General features: G+C 37.0%; 2 protein-coding genes across 5 annotated transcripts; both read right to left on the reverse strand.

Moving 5' to 3' along the window:
* Positions 1-65: 65 nt before the first annotated feature.
* abhd16a (abhydrolase domain containing 16A, phospholipase) lies at positions 66-9,331 on the reverse strand. The gene is made up of 20 exons (XM_056762291.1): positions 9,175-9,331; positions 8,114-8,170; positions 7,811-7,877; positions 5,788-5,874; positions 5,582-5,667; positions 5,422-5,495; positions 4,163-4,270; positions 3,953-4,067; positions 3,781-3,882; positions 3,585-3,648; positions 3,463-3,512; positions 2,828-2,951; positions 2,592-2,696; positions 2,437-2,500; positions 2,229-2,285; positions 2,074-2,136; positions 1,892-1,968; positions 1,100-1,198; positions 871-917; positions 66-522 (listed from the first exon to the last, which is right to left on the reverse strand). Exons 1-20 carry the CDS (start codon positions 9,274-9,276, stop codon positions 439-441), a joined length of 1,632 nt encoding a protein of 543 aa, XP_056618269.1. The 5' UTR covers positions 9,277-9,331; the 3' UTR covers positions 66-438.
* Positions 9,332-10,798: 1,467 nt separating this feature from the next.
* On the reverse strand, positions 10,799-19,312 carry g6fl (g6f-like). 4 transcript variants are annotated; one of them, XM_056763562.1, is made up of 11 exons: positions 19,173-19,312; positions 18,088-18,414; positions 17,779-17,997; positions 17,448-17,480; positions 16,155-16,478; positions 14,301-14,555; positions 11,917-11,955; positions 11,705-11,824; positions 11,480-11,553; positions 11,258-11,287; positions 10,799-11,018 (listed from the first exon to the last, which is right to left on the reverse strand). In XM_056763562.1, the coding sequence occupies exons 1-11, from the start codon at positions 19,249-19,251 to the stop codon at positions 10,968-10,970; spliced, it is 1,551 nt and encodes a 516-aa protein (XP_056619540.1). In that variant the 5' UTR covers positions 19,252-19,312; the 3' UTR covers positions 10,799-10,967. The 4 variants fall into 4 exon arrangements, with proteins under 4 accessions (XP_056619540.1, XP_056619539.1, XP_056619538.1 ...); XM_056763561.1 differs by having other exon boundaries at positions 11,258-11,284; positions 17,728-17,997; XM_056763560.1 differs by having other exon boundaries at positions 17,728-17,997.
* Between the last annotated feature and the right edge of the window lie 1,983 nt (positions 19,313-21,295).

The following is a 21,295-nucleotide window of genomic DNA, read 5'->3' on the forward strand; positions in this document are numbered from 1 at the left end:
GTCATGTTTCATATATTTACAATGTATTTTTTGTGTGTGACAAAAAATATAGAATCCAACCGGAATAAAGAGCATCCCCTATTTAATATTCATATGCAATATAACATTCAGAACATTGTACAATACTTTTGTAAATAATAACAGTGCTCACAAAATAGAGGATAAAATAAAAACGGAAAAACAGAGTCAAGAGAGATACAAGTCCCATCACTGAAATAATCGCGACGACAAACCTGAGCATCAAGAAATTTCCAACCTTTAAATTACCATCCAACTAATAATTTTAAAATCTCTATCAAACAATGTGCTCAAACAATAAACTGCTAATCCTGTCACATGTATACAAGCAATTGACGTCTCACTGCTTTCCTCTTAATTTAAATGTACAGGCGTGTTTCCCTTTGACTTCTGTTATCCAGCACTTCTACAGTCTTCTCTTCATGGTCTCCAAGGATGCTTGAACTCGGATATTGGGAGTGGAGTGCAGTGTGTGGTGTCAAAGTTTCTCATATGCTTTCGTGCCTGTGAGAAAAAGGAACATCAGCTCAGATCAATGACCTGAAGCGTCTGTGTTGAGAAATCAGTAATACTACATCCCTTTAATAAATTAAAGTGACAGTTCATCCACAAATAAAAATTCATGACTTTTTATTCTGTGGAATGCAAAAGATATTTCAAGAAATGTCTCAGCGGTTTTGTGTCCATTCAAAAGGGGTCGATGTCGTTTGGTTACCAACATTCTTTTAAATATCTTTGACATAAATGTGTATCCGGTAGTATAGCATTAAACTTCTAAGTCCAGATTTATGAAGCACATTCGAGCTCAGTAGCTTGTTTATTTCTAGACATGTTTGTTGTTTCCTAACATACCAAGAATAGAGCGAGCTGTCGTCTCCCCTCCAGTGTCATGTCCTCACCTGAAACATAACAGATAGACAGCAGACGGTGTTTTTAAAAACAAATAAGAATTAGGATCACTGCAGAAACACACATTTCTAACCAACTAAAGCCAAATGTTTGAGCTGTGGGAGTTAAGTCCTATATACAAAGAGTTGTTAGGCATAGCACTAAAGATGAGTTAGTTACATAAAGCACGTACCAACGCTCCAGGGGAAGAAAGTCTCTCTGTCTGCCTGATAGGAGCGCAACACAGATAAGCACCAGTCATCATCTACCTCATAACTGGTGTACACGGATTCTGAGGAACAGTGGGAAAACATTTCAAACATATTAGTATCGTTGAAGCAACACAAATACAAGTTTCCTGAGGATGAACTAAGATAATAATTCAAACTGATTCTGACTATAGTACATCATCCTAAGATTTAATGGTTGATAACAGAAATGATGGTCATTACTCTAAATCATTGGTTCTCAAACTTTTATAGAAGAAGCATTCGTAGAAAATGAAATGCATATACCATGACACAACTGATAAGTGTGTTTGTATAATTATTGTATTACAGTTTTTTTGTTTTGTATATTTTTATTTCTAAATTAGCTGAATTTTAAGATCATGCAAAGAGTTTTTATGTAATACATACAGCATTATCCAATGATACATAAATAATGAACTTTATATATATCAGAAATGATGTATTTATAAAACATTTGAAATAGCATTTTTAAAACTGCATGTAAAATACATATAAAAGTTTTTTGTTTTTAAATTCCTGCATGTACCACCAGAGGGCACTACATGTACAACACTATGAGAACCAATGTTCTAATTCAATATAATAAAAAAAACTCTCATCCAGAGTTTGACATTACAATTCAGGCTTTAGGATATTATAACAGATAAGAAATGTATAACCATTTAAACAAACTACTCAGTTTTTTAAATGAATTGTTTGTCTATTTCTTATACTTTACAGAAATCCAAACACACCGTCTTCTATTTGTGTCCCAGCTGCAAGCCAGTGTCTGACAGCTCTGACAGATTCATCCGTCATGATCTTAGGATACCTAAAAAATACAGCACAGGAAACCTAAAACTAACTGACACGTGTGCAAACGCAGTCAAATCTGAGTAAAATGAGACAAACGGTTTTGTATGAAATCTGGTCAGACCTGTACTGGAGTAGTTTGAGCAACAGATCGTTTCCTCTGTTAGACATGATGTCCTCTGGACCCCTGTATGTCAGTCGCAGTAATGCCACAAAATTAAATGTTATTATTTTAGACTCGAACAGCAAAAGTGTGTTTTTGCATCTTGGATAACTCACGTGGTGGTGATGATTTCATCTTTGGTTCTTCTGATCAGTAACACTGGACCCTGGTACCTGAAATAACAGTCAATGCCTTTAGATTGTAAATGCTGGAATTTGCAGATTAGAGTTAAAATAACCAACTATATATTGTAACTATGCTATTATAAGAAGGTCAATGTTTTACTTTAATTTGATCAAATTAATTATGGTGAGAACGACTTACTTGCAAAGTTGTTCTGCATTGTTTAAGTTCATATACTGCCTCACTGTGTGGGTCACTAAAGGTCCTGCAAGAAAAAAATCAGAAGAACATCCATGAACTTGGATCACATTAATCTTCACTTGCTTGATTGGATTTAAAGAGAGACAATAACTTACTCCAACTGTCTGGCATGACCTTCTGAGCAAGTGGTAAAAGATCATCAAATGAAGCATCTAGAACCAGACCCTGGATCTCGAGGTATGACATCACAGCCCAGCTTGCTAAAATAAACAGACATTACTATGAGAAACATAAAACAGACTCATGCCATGACTGTTGGTTGTGTCTAAGATTCCTGGTTTGTGATTGGTCAGGTGATGCAGATGTAACTGCATTTGTGTGGCGTGATTACCTGTAAATCCTCCTATTGACCAGGCGTATACAACAATATCAGTCAACTGGAAACCCAGTTTGTGAACGGCAAATTGAATGACAACATCCATCGCGTTGGCCTCGTTTTGAGGAAACGGAACTCCCTGATAAAGCGGAAGAGAAAATAAACAATTATTATGACAGTGCTATAATTCAGGAGGCAGCCTGCACGTGAGAAAATAAAACGTTCTACTGCACATTAAGATAATTTAACCGTTTTATACTTGGGTAATATCAGAGCCGTTGAAAAACAGAGTTGCGACACTCGCATTGACGTCCATCAGAAGTAACTCGTGTCATGGAGGGCTCTTTAGTTCCAAACATTGCATTAAAGCCAATTCATTTCACTGTTTCCCAAACACATTCACAGGTGAGTTGATCAAATACATCTCTGTAAAACTGGTGTTCTGCTATAAGAATGTATTTTAAACTAAATAGTGTTTTCCTAAATAATCGTTTTTAACCAAAAGGTGACAAACATAAAGGGTGACTAATAACAGATTTATGGCAAAAATAAAAATGATGAAATAAGGAGATACAAGGTTTCAGAAGGACAGCAGCAATAATACATTAGCTCTGTTAAGAAACCTATGACAACGTGTGATATTTACTTACTGTACTGCCACCAAACCCTGGGTGATTCCAGCCCAACACTGAATATCCACCTGTAAGGAGAAGAGAATCAGCGCTAGTTTAAACAGAGCTTTAAAACATATGACACAAACACGCACATTTACCTTCCAATGGTGTGTTCATGCAGCCGACTTCATAGAACCCTGCGTTCCCCTCACAGCAGATCACCTGTGACAAACACACTCAATATTACAGCAGCTGTGAAAATACAGTGAATACCCAGAAGGATATATGTCATTACAACACTGTATTCTTTCATTTTCATTACACAACACTCTGGTTAAACTCTTCGTTTCTTACCAGAGTTTTACTGTGTGGACCTCCATCTCTCCTCCGGTCCACAAACATTGTGTCGACCTCATTCCCATCGCAAGCCACCAGTTTGTTCCTCTGTCCTTCATACTAAACACAAAAGAGTATTGTAAGCAGGATTAAAATGTGTATTTTTTAAAAAGGTATAAATGTGTGTTACCTCTTCTACGAGTCTGGCTAGGCCCTGCTGTAGCATGGGTCTCATGGCCTTCTGCAGCAGACCCACCGAGCCCGGGTACAGCATCCTCCGGCCGAACGAGTGAACTATCAGATAACTACGCAAAAAAACGCACATGACACATCACAATCGATTAACAGCTGCATCTGTGTGTCTGAAACAGTGATCCTCTTACTGTCTTTGGTGTGTTACCTTAAGATGTGGCATGGCAGCGTACGGACTGAACTCAGCACACTGTCTGCTGCTCCTCTGTGTTTAGGCTCTGGTTTCAGCAGGGATACACCACCTTTTGACAACTTCCTGCGGAAGAAACAAATGCAGAAACACATTAGTAACAAATTTTAACTAGAGATTCACCGATTGCAATTTTCTTTGCCGATACCGGTTTTATAATAAGTGAAACGTTCCAATTCCGATTTTTGCCGATTGCCATTTTAAATCCACAAACTATAATTGACAATATATAAAAACATTAACTTTTCTTCAATACACATTTTTTCATATTTCTTTTTTATATCATTACATAAATTATTGAAAATTACATTTTTCCTTAATACAGTTTTACAACCTGCATTAAATTACAGAATCTTCTCATGCCCAAATAACTCTTAAATTGAAGAACTCAGTATAAATAATAAGTATAATAAGTATAAATAATAAAATATGACTAAACTTAATCACCTAATATACCTTTTTCGTTTTTATCCTCTCACAAAAGTCTAAGATAACGATAAAATACTTCAACTTTATTCTTGTCTGTTTCTGTTTATGAAACTATCGTTGCTTTATTTATTTTTTTCTGAAATGTAAAATAACATTTTTATCTTGGGTCTGTAGTGCTAAAAGAAGTGGGTTGATTTTAGCTGGCACTTCAATAAAAAGTTCACAAATCACAAATATTGGTTGATTTATTTATTTTTTACAGTTTGGATTTTATTCAAGTCGTGTTGAATGTCATTTTACCTCAGTGAAATGAACATAGTTTTTACGTACGACAATTAATCGGGTTGAATGGAATTTACATTTGTTTTACACATAGTGAACGACTTCAACATGAGTTTAGCATGTGTCAGAGTTTAGCATCACAGTTAGCATGTAGTACATACCCGAAGTAGACGGAGCGACGAAGGTGAACGACTGGACAGTCAAAAATTGTCTGTGCACTACATGATGTGTGTGTGCGCGGAGACTCACACAGAACCACTCAGTCACAAGCGTAAATGAGCCGTGAAAGACAGCCGTCTTGAACGGACGTTTACTTGCGTATTTGACGTTATTGCCCGCGTTGCTGGCAACATACTATCGTCTTCGAATCGGCAAAGCGTGAGACTGACCGGCCGGTCACCGCCGATCATGCGAAAACCGGCCAATTCTGGTTTCTGACCGGTCAATCGGTGCACCACTAATTTTAACTAATGACACTAAGAAAGGGAGATACAGGCTTTACTTACGGACTACTAACTTCATTCCAGCTGAAATCGGCAGGCCAGTGTTTGAAGTCAAAGTCAAAGCATGCCAGTTTTTTCTATAGGAAACATATAAGAAACCCAGCCATTTAATATGCTTGTTACGTTCCAAGCGAGATACCATTATTCGTGGTACTGCTCTCACCTTGTTGCTTTGCGTGTTGTTCTTCCTGGTCTCCTCCAGTACGGTGATGAACTGAAGGTACTCTGGGTTTCTCCAGCGTCCCCACCCTAACAACATCACAACACAACAGACACAAATCATGTTGAACAGCGTATTTTACATTACAAACATTTAAAATCATTGTAACTAAACTGTATTGTACAGAAAATAGACAATGACAGTCTCACCTCTCAAACAGGCCACTCCCAGCAGACAGACCAACGCTGTGCCAACATACTGACTGAAGGGAACCAGCTTACTACTGCAGATGTACCCTAAAATAAATAAAAGTCCAGTTATTACAGTGGTTGCATGCCAGCATTGTACTCATACTCCCGAAACATTCTGCTTACAAGAATTCAAACTATAACATTAATTTCAACTTGTCTTTAAAGGATACTCCAACCAAATCTCTCATGAACTACTTTTTTGGTGTTTCAAACCTTTATACATATCTTTGTTCGGTTGAACAAAAAGATACTTGAAAGAATGTTCGCAACTGATTGTTGTGGGGCACCATTGACAACCATAGTAGAAAAACTTAAAAATGGCAGTCAATGCTGCCCTAGACTTATTAGCTTTTCTATATTCTATATAGATTTGGAACAATTTGAGGATGAGTAAATTATGACAGATTTTAGGGTGGTTGTATTACTTTAATCTTTAATATTCAGCATTCTAAATGTTACTATGATGTCATCATAATATTTGCATATTGATGTGAATGGTCTTTCGTACTCAATGCATCTATTTAATTGTTCATTGCTGCTTTTGCGCAACACACTGACTTTAAGTTGAAAATAAGACACAAATGTGACAACAAAGGTGCAGCATCAGTCATTTATACAGACTACATCCTACTTATATAAAACCATTAATTTACACATTTTTTTGCTGAATTGCAAGCACTGCAATTTCCCCTATGAAATACAAATCTAAATCTCAAATAAATGCCCACCAACACAACAACAATTACAACAACATTTATGCTTACTATCAAAATAGACTTTAGAGAGTTTAGAGACTTTAGAGTTTAGAATACAACAATCTTTGTGGCCAGTAACAAATTACACAATACTTTAGATATGACGTGTATTGAACGATAGGCAGCCGGTTGTTATCGCAGAAATAAGGATTATTTTGCGACAACAACAGGCTTCTTGTACATTATCCCGCTTATAACACGGCTACTTGCCATATGAGAAAAAAATTGACATGAAATGTGAATTTGAAATATTTTATTAGCACATTTTCACTGAATGCAGACCTTCTTTGAGGAAAAGCTGTGTACTTTCGGTTTTAAGGTCAGAAACGACCTTCAAATGTCGATAAAAGCCAAATCAATGAATAAATGTCACGAACAGGCAATTTTGTTTAAATCATTTGTAAATATAATTTCATACATGTGATTAAAAGACATTTAATTAAAAAAAAAAAAACTGTCAAAATGATTTGCTGCATCTGGGTAACTGTGTGTTGTATAGTTCTGAGAGGAAGTTATCTGGGAATAACAAATCTGAAAATGTCGCGAATGGCCAATCAGAATCAAGCATTTCAATGAACTGTGTAATAAGCATGCATAACAACTCTTCTGGTCCTATGACTCTTAGCAAACACACAAATAGTACAATACACTCATTAAAACCAAAATGATTTAAAACCACAGTACATCAATATAGTACATAAATACAGAGCGCTCCATTCAGCACTTAAAACTATACATTACACTTGATTTACATAATTTTGCTATTTAAATACTAAAGCAGAAGAAGATGATCTTATTAAGCTCTTAAGATATAAAAAAAAAACTGGCCAGCAGTAAAACAGATCTACAGAATTTGTTCTGTACGGACAGTACATGACACAAAGTGTGATAAACTACAGCGCATCTCATTTCTAAACTGGACATCAGTATTCCTTATGGCTGTTTAGCAGAATTACTTCAGACCATCTGGACATCACTGATAGCTCTTATAAAGCAGGCTAAAAATACATACAGCCCTACTGTGAGAGAGCATTAGCCCATGACTCATGTGATATGATTCATGTTTAGCATAACAATACATCCCAACCTGTTCATCTCACTTTCATGTTTACCTGAAAATGCAGGTGAACACTTTTAATAACCGATTAAATGTGTGCGTCACTTTGACATACATACAAAACGTGGTGTGCTTCTGTATGATGCCATGTGTTTGCAGTTTTTTTTACCTTTCCTGTAGAGATAGCAGAGCAGCAGTGGAGAGCTGTAGTATGACAGAGACCACAGCACAGATGCCTAAAGAACAAGGCGAGACAAACAATTATAATAGTCTTTAATCTTACTGTTCATCACTAAACAATTCTGCCATAAGAGTAAAACAAGTATGGATGCTTTAGGCAAAATAACCTGTAATTAAACTTAATATTCAGTGAGATCACTTTCTAAGTAAACAAACTACAGGGACATGTTGCATTTAAAATGATTGATGTTTAGACACATAAGAGGAAAATATGTTGACAGCAAACACATACCCAGCCGAGGATGCTGCCCGTGTGTCTTTCCAAACCTCTGGGCTGATAATTCCAGCCCTACACAAAAACAAAGGAATTATTAAGAGTTGCACCTTTACAAATATCTGCCATCCTACCCTGAGTATCATCCAAAACGCCACAGTTTTGATTATTAATATTACCCACCAGCAATAATTAAGAGATACAAATGAATACTTCTAACAATGTTTGAAAAGATATCTTATTTATATAAATATAGAGCCAACAGCTTTGCAAATGCATGAGAACAATTCATACATTTTTAAATAATGACTTCAATTTATTATGATACAGTTTACAATGTTTATCAACTTCAGATGAATTGCCAAATCCGCTCGTTCACTTCCTCCACCCCACGAATTCAGCCCTGCAGTTTAAATAATCCGGGAGGTGTTTGTAACGTGCTCGGCTCAGATCGTAATTCCTCTCACACAATGCGAACCGCGACCATACGATCGTAAACGATTTTTCGCGACCGGCGAGCTCGTACGACAGCATAAATCGCAACGTGTCCACCCGCCTTAACACCATCCCCGGTGTGCACTAACTTTCGAATAATTGAAGGGCCCGTCGTTAATTATTCATTACCTATACAGTACACGTAATAAAAAACATGATGTCATTTGATCTATATAGATTAAGACACTCCAAACCAGAGTCACATGATAAATGAAACAGAAATGAGAAAACGTAGTGCATTGTTGGGGATAATCATTCTCTTTATCACAGTGACAGACTGCTAACTCACCTGTCACTCGACCACTAACACTTAACGTTAGAACTCAGTTAGCGAGCATCTCACCGTCAACGAATGCGTCTCAAAACTATGCGTGCTGGACATTCATACAGTGTTTTTAGGCATCGTAAGTCTTTTCTGAATTGATTAAACGCGCATACGATGATCACAAATGCTGTCTAACTTAGGTAACGCTAGACAAGTCCACTAGGACTCAACCAATAACACAAGCATGCACTTCCGCGAATATATGCGAGAGTCATGTCGTCAGGCTCGCTTTTAAAGTAGTTAAATGAAGCAGGCATACCCTGCGCCCCGCTCTGCCGTCGGCTCGTGTCTGGTCTGGTGAGCGGTGGATACGATGTAAATTGGGCCCGAAAAGGCATCGGAGCCACATCCAACTGGCCATTCTCACCTCGGTCAGGAATTACGGCGACCCGCGAGGCTCACAGCTTCTACTGTCGCAAACGCGCAAGGCGCCTTCCCGTACGTCATAGTCGATGCGCCTGCTGCCTTCGTGTCCATTCTTGCTTCTGAATGAAAATAAACTCTTGTATCTTCTTCTCTTTTAAGAAATGTGGAGAATATTGAACTTTTTACTTTTGATATAATTAAACTAAATACTTTGTGAAATATATGCGTGTGCAGTAGTGTAATCGACATCAAAGTTGAAAGTCTTACTTTAAAATACGTGCTTTAATGTATAATTCTCACATTTGTAATACTTTGGTCAGTTAATAATATTATTTATTTGAATGAATTCAATAAGCCGTTTCATGTCTATCCTTGAATCACTTAACTAATCAAGGTTGATGTAGGATATAGAGAGTAATTAGTAATGAGTAACTAAATACTTTTTGGACAGAGTAATTTGGACAGTAATCTAATTACACTATTGAATATGTAATGAGTAACTAGTAATTAATTACTTTTTCAGAGTAACTTACCCAACACTGTCCTTCACTACATCAGAGGCAATGATCGAGAGGCATGGGGATGCAAAACAGACATTATGCACAAATAGCAGTATGTCTATCTAGAAGCCTACTAATTGTGCTATTGCTGAACGCCAGTGATGATGTCACTATGACTGATGACGTTGTAGCGGCTACCAGTGATGATGTCATGATTATAGTCAGTGGTGATGATGTCATGATACATTTACATTTATGCATTTGGCAGACGCTTTTATCCAAAGCAACTTACATTGCATTATCCTATACATTTTTATTTCTAAGTTTGTGCCATACCCTGGGATCGAATCCACAACCTTGCGTTGTTCACCTAATGCTCTTAGTACTGAGCTACAGGAAAGCTGACATCATAAAAGATGACATCATAATGACTGCCAACGATGATGTCATAAAGGATGGCAGGGATTGTGTCACAATGAGTGATGATGCCATTTTGAATGCCAGTGACTTCATAATGTGAAAGAGGATGTAAGAAATAGATTTAATAATAGAGCCGAGGTAGATTTACATTGAGAAAGAAACACGTGGATAAACGGTGAAAAGAAAGATAGGGTAGAAGAAAATATAGTTAATAATACAGGAGATGACATCATAAAGACTGCCAACGATTATGTCATAATGGATACCATTATGCCAGTGATGATGTCACACTAAGGGATGATGCCGTAAAGAGTGATGATGATGTCATGATAAAGGATGACATAATGAACCTAATTGACATCACAACGACTGCCAGTGATGATTTCACAATGTATGGCAGTGATGATGTCATAATGGACGGCAGTGATGATGTCACAATGAGTGATGATGCCATTATGAATGGCAATGATGTTATAATGACTGGGATTATGTCATGATAAAGGATGATTTCATAATGACCGCCAGTGACTTGAATAATGAGTGTCAGTGATTATGATGATACTGTGAAATAATACAGCAGTAACACGGCTCAATTTTTATACATTTAGTTGTTTTTATAGTATAGACAGTGATTTTATCCATTGAAGACTCATGAACAGCACACATATTCCAGGAAAACATTAGCTGGATGATTAATGCACAAAGTGCACATGAACAATGACACGCCAGAACCATGTCCCCTGCATGACCTGGAGCCAAACATTTCTCACCTATCTAATTCTTTATACACGTCCATTTCACCCGTTGGCTTTAGATCCTAGAGAGACACAGAAAAGGGACAAGAATAAAAAGGGGGAGATTTTCAGATTTATAGTTTGGCAGAGGTTTAATTTGGTTGAGCTAATATCACTAATGCAGGTGTGACAGTACAGACTACAAAGAGGCACACACACACATACAAATAGATAGCAAAATATATGGGACCTACTTTTTGGAAAACACACACACACAAACAATTACTCAGTGCTCTGCCTGAGAAGGACTGTAATAACTCACCATGTAGACTGTGCCTTGGGGAGATGTCTGCTAGGAGAAGAGAGGGAGAGAAAAAGGAAGGAAGAAATAGATTTAATAATAGAGCCGAGATAGGTATACATTGAGAGAGAAACGCATGGACAAACATAGTGAAAGAAAAAAAGGGTAGAAGAAAATAGATTTAATAATACAGGAGATGAGAATGAGAAACTGGGAAAAGGAGGCGGGGTACATTTCAATCACCTGTCTCAGATCATCAGGATTTTCATAGATGTTCTCCACCTCTACAGAGTGACGAGACAGGGATTGCACAATTCCTACATACACAGACACACAGGGATCTGGATCACATCAAACCCACATCTGTTGTGTTTTGCTCTGTCCATCACAATCTTCCAGGGTGAAATGAAAGCATTCATGTGTTTGATGAACAGATTGGGGAATAAACTAACAAAAGCAGGGCCTTACTTCGACGTGTGATGCAATAGCCCTGTCTCCATAGCAACACCCCAACAGCGATGGCAATCATGGGTATCAAAAATAGGAGCAATGAGAGGGTGGAAACATGGGATGATGTTGAAACACTGTCTGCCGGGGGAGTGTGAGGAAGACAGAGCGAGAAAAGCTATGTTAGGTTATGCATCAGTGAGAATGAAGCTGAGCTGTAGTGATAAACTCACCTGCAGGTGGCACCGCAGAGCCTGGAACAACTGTTGTACCTGCACAATATGAAAGGTGAGTAGAAAGAATTGAATCAGAATTCATTCATTCTGTTTTTATTCAAACAAAATAATCATTCACAGTCTAATCTTTAGAGAGGCTTTAGACCGAAAAGAAACAAAAACAAACACTTAAAGAGACATATTCTGTCTTAATTTGTAAAATAAAAACTCTGTCATCATTCAGCATGTTATATCTTTATCCCCATGGAACACAAAATAAGATATTTTTGTTCATACAATGGAAATCCAAATGTGTCAATGTTGTTTGGTTCCCAACATTCTTCAAAAATCTTCTGTTTGTGTAGCTCATCTACACAAACACTGAAAGATCATTCTTATAAGTCTGAGTCCCACTGCATTCCATTTGTAACATTTTATGATACTACTGCGATTGAAATAACTCTAATTATGACGTAAAATTTCAAATAAATTTGACAGTATTTGTGTCTCACTGTTTGGTGTGGATTAAATTGTAAAATGAAAATGTACATATTTATAAATTAAATGTTGAACGGACATAATGAGAATGTTATCTTCAATATATCAAAACCTTTCTCAAATTTCACGATTAAATTTTATTATTCCTCATATTATTCTTCACTAAATATTCTGATATCTGTACAATATCCTTGGCTCAAAAGTAGTAATACCAGATTCATGAAGGAATCATTCAGAGCGGTTGTGAACAGGATCAAACAATTTATCAAGAGACAACAAGAAAACATCTTCAAAGTTTTTTTCTTGTGTTCCACACTAGAGACTAAATAACATGGGTTTCTGAGTTAATAAACCACTTCTTTACAAATTTACATTTATTCATTTGGCAGATGCTTTTGTCCGAATTGACTTACATGCTAAACACACTAAAAAGTACCGTTAGTTTACAAGTTAGTCTTTGAAGCGACAACTACTTATTCAATACCAGAAATGTGTAAATGTCTTTTTTTCTGCACATGGCTGCCCCAGAGACTCAATATTTGTATTTTAAATAATCCATTATGATGGAGACAGGTTTCATGAAATGTATTGGTCAGGGGACTGGTACTTGATTGAGCTGTATTATGTGACCTCTCCAGTGACCTGCATCATTCCACTAATGTTCTTGTCATGCATTATGAAAACTGAGTTCAATGAAGCACAAGAGGAATGCAGCCTATCACTCACACAACAAAATAAATCTCTACACTGCTGCCTTCACACTGTGAAAACTGATCCTAAAAATGAGGTAACAGTTTTCATTTCAGTTAAATTCATATGTTTAAATAGATGTTTGACTTGATTTAAAATCTCTAGTTGTCATGACAATTACCATTTTTGATTTAATCAAGATTCTAAATATAGGACTTAAAGTACTACTATATATACTTTACAAATGTTTCATTTCATGTTTATAGTTTTACAACTACATTGTGTGCTTCCTATTACACCATGTCTACACCGGAAACGGCAAGACGTCCGGTGTGGGGAAAATTTAAAGCGAGCCACATCAAGTGTAGACACATTGTTACACTTCTGCAAGAATGTTTCATGAAGATCAAAGTGTTTTTGACAACATAACACAAGCTCACACTCACATGTGAACCGCCTTAACTCACCACAGACACCCGTTACAGGAAACATCATTTTAAAAAGACAGAGCTATTGTTATTGTAGTGGGAAGACAGTGAACATTGTCCCAGGCCGTAAGGGGAGAAGCTATTAGGGTCCTTTATAGTCAGCCTTCTCTGGACTGAGTGGGAATTGAGTATGACATATTTTGTATGCAAAACCCGGAAGCGTGTTAGCATTTTAGCACTTCCCGTTCCACCACCCGAAAGTTTAAAAGTTTTTGAAATGGGTTTTTGGTTAAATGCCTGAAATAAGGTATGTGGTAAACGAAACAAAATTTTGACCCGCTCGTGATTCCTAAAGCTGAATTGTGTCTTAAAGATGGGGGTGCTAAAAGTTTCCCCCGCTACATCCTTTGGTGGGGACATTAAACGCCATCACGCAAAGACATCTTTCAAATAATAAGACATTGGACACAGATCTCTAAAAACGTGGATAGGGGTTCATTCATGGTGTAATTACTTACTAAGAACATATTCAGATGACTTTGAGGACAACATATACAGAAGACATATACAGAAAGCATGGAGGACAACATATTGCCGAAAGTTAGGACGACAGAAGAGGACAACAATAAGGATGACAGGAAAAAAGACAGGAAATGAAAAACAAGATGACAAATTAAGACAACGTTGGAAATGTATAGAACAAGACACAGTCGACAGTCGACACATTTTTGTCACAAACGGAACGCCATAGAAGTAAACACACTGAGTGTCAAAAGATCTTCTCACCTATATTTGACATCTGCTCGCTGTAGATGTACTGCACTGAGTTACCATTATCCAGATACAATGTGCAAGCATACTGTCCAGCTGTCTCAGGGGTCAGGGGGAGAGCCACAGAGGTCTTAATCTGGCCTTGTACTCCTGTTGTTTGCAGAGGATGACTGGGGTTCTGAACATGTGACCACCTCACCGACCTCACCTGGGAACGTTGCGAGTAACTACAGGCCAGCTCCAAGGAGGAAGGGGATGTTTTGGCGGTACCTGATGTTGAAACAGATGGATAATTAGAAAGAAGAAACAGTCAGTGAAGGGTTAAATGACATACCTTCATTAAACAGTCGGGTGGAGCCGGTCAGCCGTGGATGACTGTGACTGATGTACAGTGTCTTTTCAAACTCACGGCGGTATCAATCCTGAGCTAATTGTGCTCAACCGTTACAACGGCAATAACACAACCCACAGAGTTGTCAGCAGCAACGGGCAGGTGTAATTACACATAATGAGATCTGTAATGAGGCCTACTATAAAACATTACATTACAGAGAAGAGGAGGAGAATGAAGAGGAGGAGGAGAGGTATATATAGAAAGAGAGAGAGAGCAGACAAGTAGAAGAATGGGGCGAGAAGAAAAGAGCGGGAAGGACATTAAGGGGAAAGAGATTAAAGGAAAAACGGAGGGTGATGAGATTAAAAAGAGGATAAAAAATGAAAGTCAAGAGACTGAACTGGTGTGTAGTGATATGTTGTGATTGACATAACAGCCTGCAATTAGATATCTAAGATCAGTGATGCTTCTGAATTCATTAGAAGATAGAAAATATTGGAGATTACAAAATATATGACATACCTAAACAAATCTAACTCTTTGGCAGATGGATATCATAGGAATAGTTCACCCAAAAATGATAATCCTTTCATCATTCACCCTTTTGTCAATTCAAATCTGTACAAAAGAAGATATTGATCTATTTTACATTACATTGACTCAAACTCTTAAAATATCTTCTTTTGTGTTTTTCAGGAGAATAAGTCATATTCAGTTTGATATGAAAGATATGAGACTGAATAAGTAGATGATAGATTTTATATTTTTGGGTGAACTTTATCACGTTAAATTGTACAGACAACAGTACTAAAATAAAGTTTGTTGCATTTCAGCTATAGGGTGGTTAAACCTGCTATGTTTAATCTATTTAATATAATATTTTAATATTAAGCTTATTTACTGAATTGACTATTTATCTGATTCGACAAAATGATATTTGTCAATTATGATACATTTGTAATGATAAATTTGACAATAAAAATATTACATTTTAGAAAAGAAAACTTGAGAAAAAGAAAAAATAACAAAGATGATGCTCAACCAGACCTCAAAAACAGCAAAGAAAAATCATATTTTATGTAATACAACAGCAATATTTATACATGCTGAGGTAATCTATATATTCGATTTTTTTATCAGTTCATAGTTCTGTCATGCGGTCAGTCTTTCACATTGCTGTTGGATGACTTAGGTTTGATTTTCTTGAAATTCAACATACACTGGACTGGGAATGGCCACTATACAAATACTGATTGAATTAAAATTAGGAATTATCTCTTTTTTTTTCACAGCTGTAAAAGCATATCAAATTTCCTATTGTGCTGATGTAACATAAAGTTTCTGGGTTTGAACCAAAGGAATACACATCTAAAAAGAAATTTGGACTGAAAGGACTGAGAGTCGTTTTTGATACGTCTGCCAAATGCCTACATGTAAATATAACGTACAGTCCACTGACAGTTGTGCTATAAACATTTAGTACTTTATATTCATTTGATATTGTTTATTTAGTGTTGTGCTATTAAAAGGCTTACCATACAAAACACTCAGTATGCTCTGCTGGATGAAAGCCTTGTCATTCAAATAGACTTCACATAAATAGCGTCCTCCATTCTTCAGGGCTGGTTTTAACAGGAAGGAGAAGTTCCCAGCAGCTGCTAGGGTTGTGGGTTCTATCAAATGAAGGTGGGGCAAGGACTGGTTTGTGAAGCTCCGCCTCCAGCGGTCAAACTGAAATACGAGCTCCATTGTTGTTGAATCAGGATGCTCCCAGTAGAGCACCACATAGTCACCAAGGACAGGAGGGCAGGATAAAGTGACCAATGAATACGAGATGCTTGCCATAGACCTTGATATTTCTGCAGAGGTCATAAGATAGCATAAAGAAATGTGAAATGACCAAAGAGGCAGACAAGAGGCTCAAGCTTCACAAAGCAATACAAGAAAAAGTGGAAAATAGAGACAAAAGATGATAAAGAAAAGACATTAGAGGCCAAAAGAGTGAAATAATGGGCTGTGAGACATGAACAATATCATTAATTTGGAGTGAGCCGGTCGCACAGTAATCCACTATGCTGCTTGTCACTTCAGATTCTTTGTTCTCGAGACAGTCAAGCGTATAGAACATTATGAGTCTGAGAGCAAAGTCATATGGGGCAATATTAAAAATGAGAGAGGCATTGAAATGGGGATTAGGTTATTAAGCTCACTGAAAGCTCTTCAGAAACATTCTCCTCTCAGATTTAATAACCCCTATTAACCATGGGCTGAAACTTTAAGAACAAATCATTTTTGTTTGGGGCGAATTGTATGAATTCGAATAATTTTCAATTGTTTCAGCTGTTGTGCAGTGGTTTAATAATAAAGCCTGTACAGCTTTTACTGCATGTGAAAAGTATGCTGTTAGTTAAAAGGGATAGTTCACCCAAATATGAATATTCCGTCATCATTTACTCACCCTCTAGTCCTTTCAAAGCTGTTAAACTTTCTTTCTTCCGCAGAACACAAAAGAACATATTTTAAAGAATGTTGGTAAGCAACAACGGTGGTACCCGTTGACTTGCATTGGTTTTGTGTCCATACAGTAAATGGGTACAGCTGTTATTTAGTCAGAAGCATTCTTTAAAATATCTTGTTTTGTGTTCTGCAGAAGAAAGAAAGTCTTAAAGGTTTGAAATGATCAGAGGGTAAATAAATGACAAAATTTTTGGGTGAACCTTGCCTTTAAGTTTATTTGATTTTAGTACAGGCTGCGTTAAGCCAATACCACATATAGAAGGTCCTATTTTTAAACAAAATAGTATTAAAGAAACAATAGAGTTTTTTACCATATTTCACCTGTGTAAAAATAAACACCTTTTCTGAAATAGAAAAAGAAAGAAAGGGAGAGAGAAAGATTTAGTAATTTGAGTTCTCTTTTTTTGTTTTAAAAAAACATAAAACAACACAAGACGTAAACTGTTATTTTAAACAAAATGTGTGACACATATAATTTGATTCACTGATGGTTGTTTTAACTTTGTGCTCAACACTTGTAAAGGTATGAAACTAAAATATCTTGTTTGGTGGTTATATGGTGTGTTTTCAAAAGATATCTTCAAATCTTACGCTTCACTGTCACATTCACCCTGTGCTCTGAGACAGATGTGCCACTGTTACCATGGACACCAATTCTGCAGGTATAGACTCCGCTTTCTCTAATTGTGACACGAGGCAGCTTGCTGAGCAGCACGCCTGTGGCGCGGGTGATCTCAGTGTATAGCTGTTCGCCCCGGGGAGACACCCACGTCCCCCAAGCGACCACAGAGGTGGGAGAGACCTGAGCTGTCAATCTCAAAGTTCTGTCCACCATAACGGGAAGCTGAGGAGTTACTGTCACTAAAAGAGAGAGGAAGAGAATGCTTGGAGACATCAGACATATCGAGACTTTAAAGAATAATTTATGGTGGTTCTTTAGCTTAAACTCACATTTAACCAAAGCAAGTAGAACAGTCTTCTCCTGTAGATTTTTGTCACCGTGTTTTATCACACAGTTGTATATCCCGGGTGCTGAGGCCTTGAAGATGAGCGAGGCATCTGTAGAGATCTCAAAAGTGCTGTTTTCAAACACAATGCTCTTGTATCCTTCAGTCCGGCCATCGTTGCATTTGGCTGATAATAGATATGACCAGCGATCCCCTCCGACAGGCATCACCTTCCAGGTAACAAGTACAGATGATGTTGGTGGTGATTCAAAACAGGACAGGGTGGCGGACTCACCCTCGTGTGCCATGGTCACACTGTTCCATATTTCACCTAAACAGACCAGATGCACAAAGTCTCTTTTTATAACTATCAAATTGAGATTATAACAGCATATCAAGTGGTTAAAATAGGTTTAATTGTATTTCTTTAAGCAAAGTTGAGAAGCAAATTCAATGGTTAGATGTTGTATAGTGTAAGCTTCATTTTTTAAATGTTAATCAGCCTATATATAAAAACTCAATGCAATTTAGTGTTGCACTTAGATAACATAAAATCATCCTTTAATCATTTTAGTCCCTCATAATTAAACTTTTAATACTTGAAAATGTACAATCAAGTCAACTTTCGTTTAGAAACATTCCAGTTGTGGCTGTAAAGTACTGTACTACTGTACTTATTTTATTCTGAAAGGGAAACCCAAAAATAGAAATGATGGCATCGTTTATTCACCCTCACATCATTTAAAACCTGTATAGGATTTTCCTGCGTAACACAAAAGAAGATTTAGACATGTTTCAGTGGTTTTGTCTCCATACTTGAGGGGCCAGTGTTTTTTGGTTACCAACATTCTTCAAAATGTCTGCTTTTGTGTTCTGCAGAAGACATAAACTCATACAGGTTTAGAATAACATGAGGGGGGACAAATGATGTCAGAATGAATAATAAAAATCTCACTTTTTTTTAACTGCACTAGAAAAAAACTTACTGTTCATAATATTTCAATGAGAATCATCCTGTTATAATAAAAATTTCCTGTGACTGTATGAACAGTTTAAAAAATCAATTTATGTAAGAATAGTTTTTCATACCTTGATCTACCAGTGCCAGGAGTGGAGGGATAAAAAATATACCAGAACAAATAAGCATAGAGGCAAGATAAGTCTCCATAGTGCTGCTAGAAAGAATAAAACAATCGTCAAATGTCGGAATTTAATGACGCTCATGTGTGTCTTTGAGCCTAATAACTAAAGTGCATGTGTATGCCTCTATTCTGGGTTTGACCGCATGGACGAGGCAGGAAAGAGCATTATGCTCGGAGCTGAGAACAATCGTGTGACAGAAACTGATAAACACAATAAATGTCAACTCACGCACAAAACGGAAGCATTTTTCCAAATATATGTACTATAGTCTTTACATGATAGTCAGTGTGTTTATCTGGTTGTAGTAAAATAACAAGTCATACATAAGGAATATTGAACTTTCATCGCAGGAGAAAGAGAGAGAGAGACTTTACTTTCTTTACACACACTTTATTAAACAATCCATTATCCATTGTATTGTGCTACATACCGCACAACAATCTATTCAAGAGACATGAAAAGGGGGAGAAATATAATAATAAATAATTGAATAAAAAAATGAAAAAAGAGAGAGAGAGAGAGAGCGAGAGAGAGTGAGAGAGGAGAGAGAGAGAGAGAGAGAGAGAGAGAGGGGGAGAGAGGGAGAGAGAATAAGTGAAATGAATTAAGAGATATAATCAGAAATGGTCTTTAGCTTCTGGCTAAATGTCTTTACATTCCTGTAAATGTCTTTAATTAAAGCTAACAGACTTATCAGCACCTCCAAGTCCAATTACCAGCTCAGCTCCTAATTACCTCCAGCTAAAGAAGGAGAAAGAGTCTATAAAACAGAAGATAAAAGTGAATGAAGGAAAGTGAAATGGAGAAAGAAGGCACGGATAAATGAGCAAGGGGAAGAGAAACATCAGAGAGAACAAACTAGGCCAAAGCAACTGATGAAAGTCAAAGCACCGTGCGTGACATCCTGCATGTGCGCATAATCAGATAGAGAGAATGGATGAAGAGATAGATGCTTCAGTTAATATTTAGAAGGGTGGCGGAAGCGACACTGAATGGGATTACTGAGATAGAGTCAAGCACTTTTGTCCAATTTTGTCCATTAGTACAGTACTTTCAGCAATCATAACTGATCTCACTCACACATACAGTTTTGTTCAATGTGAATGCATTTGGTGTCAGGAAAAACTGCTACCCATATCTTCCGGGAAAAATCAATTCTCGTTCGGAGATGCAGCTGTACAAAATGTGTACTGTGCTGGTTTTGTGAACTTTAATGCACTGGAAAAGTTGTGGAGAGGAGTCAAATAAAGTCTGCGTGTGCGGTTCACAAGCTGTAGTGTATAAATATCACCAGCAGGAGGAGCACTGGAGCTGCTTGTGCTCAAAATGAACGTGCTTAGCCCATTTCTTACTAAAATTAACTTACATAAAATACATTTGAGTGGTCCTTTGGCATCACTTGAGGGCTTCACTTTGAGGGGTTATTTGGCGTCACTTGCTACTCAATGAAACTCATTAGGCATTCGGTGTTTATTATGGTGAAAAAAGAATCATCACTGCGCCCACATTGGCAACTAAATTAATAGCAGACCAAGAAAAAATGCTTTTTTTCATTCAGTTTGAATGAATTTCGGCAATAATTGAGCTATAAAAGAGTTTTTAACTTTTGAGACAGCAAATATTTCAATATGAGAGGAAAACACTTTGAAGTGTTCTCTAACTGATCAAATGAAACTAAATGTATATCCTTTTGACAAGGTTAAATGTACTGCTCCGTAAATGTCCGGTTAAATGATCAGATTAATAAATTAGCATGAAATGTTTTAAATTATACACTAAATCAGAAGTTTTTTTATCATCTCGTGGCTAGCAGGGTGATACGCATCCTCAAGTTAACATTCGCAGATTTTACGGTCGAATTGAATTACTGTTGAATAACTTTGTTCTTGGTGTGACCAAATAATACAAAAAGAATGCGAAAGTGTCGAAAAAGTGGCCAAAACGTTGCGGGCTGCTGGAAAGTACCCACTACCCTGTGAAAATTTAGGTAGATTTAAAAGCAGCGTGACGTTGACATGATATCACAACGTTCCGTCCAATCAGCGCAGCGCCTCTGATAGAGTTTCAAC

Source organism: Triplophysa dalaica, chromosome 12 (genome assembly GCF_015846415.1).
Source record: "Triplophysa dalaica isolate WHDGS20190420 chromosome 12, ASM1584641v1, whole genome shotgun sequence".
Lineage (NCBI taxonomy): Eukaryota > Metazoa > Chordata > Actinopteri > Cypriniformes > Nemacheilidae > Triplophysa > Triplophysa dalaica.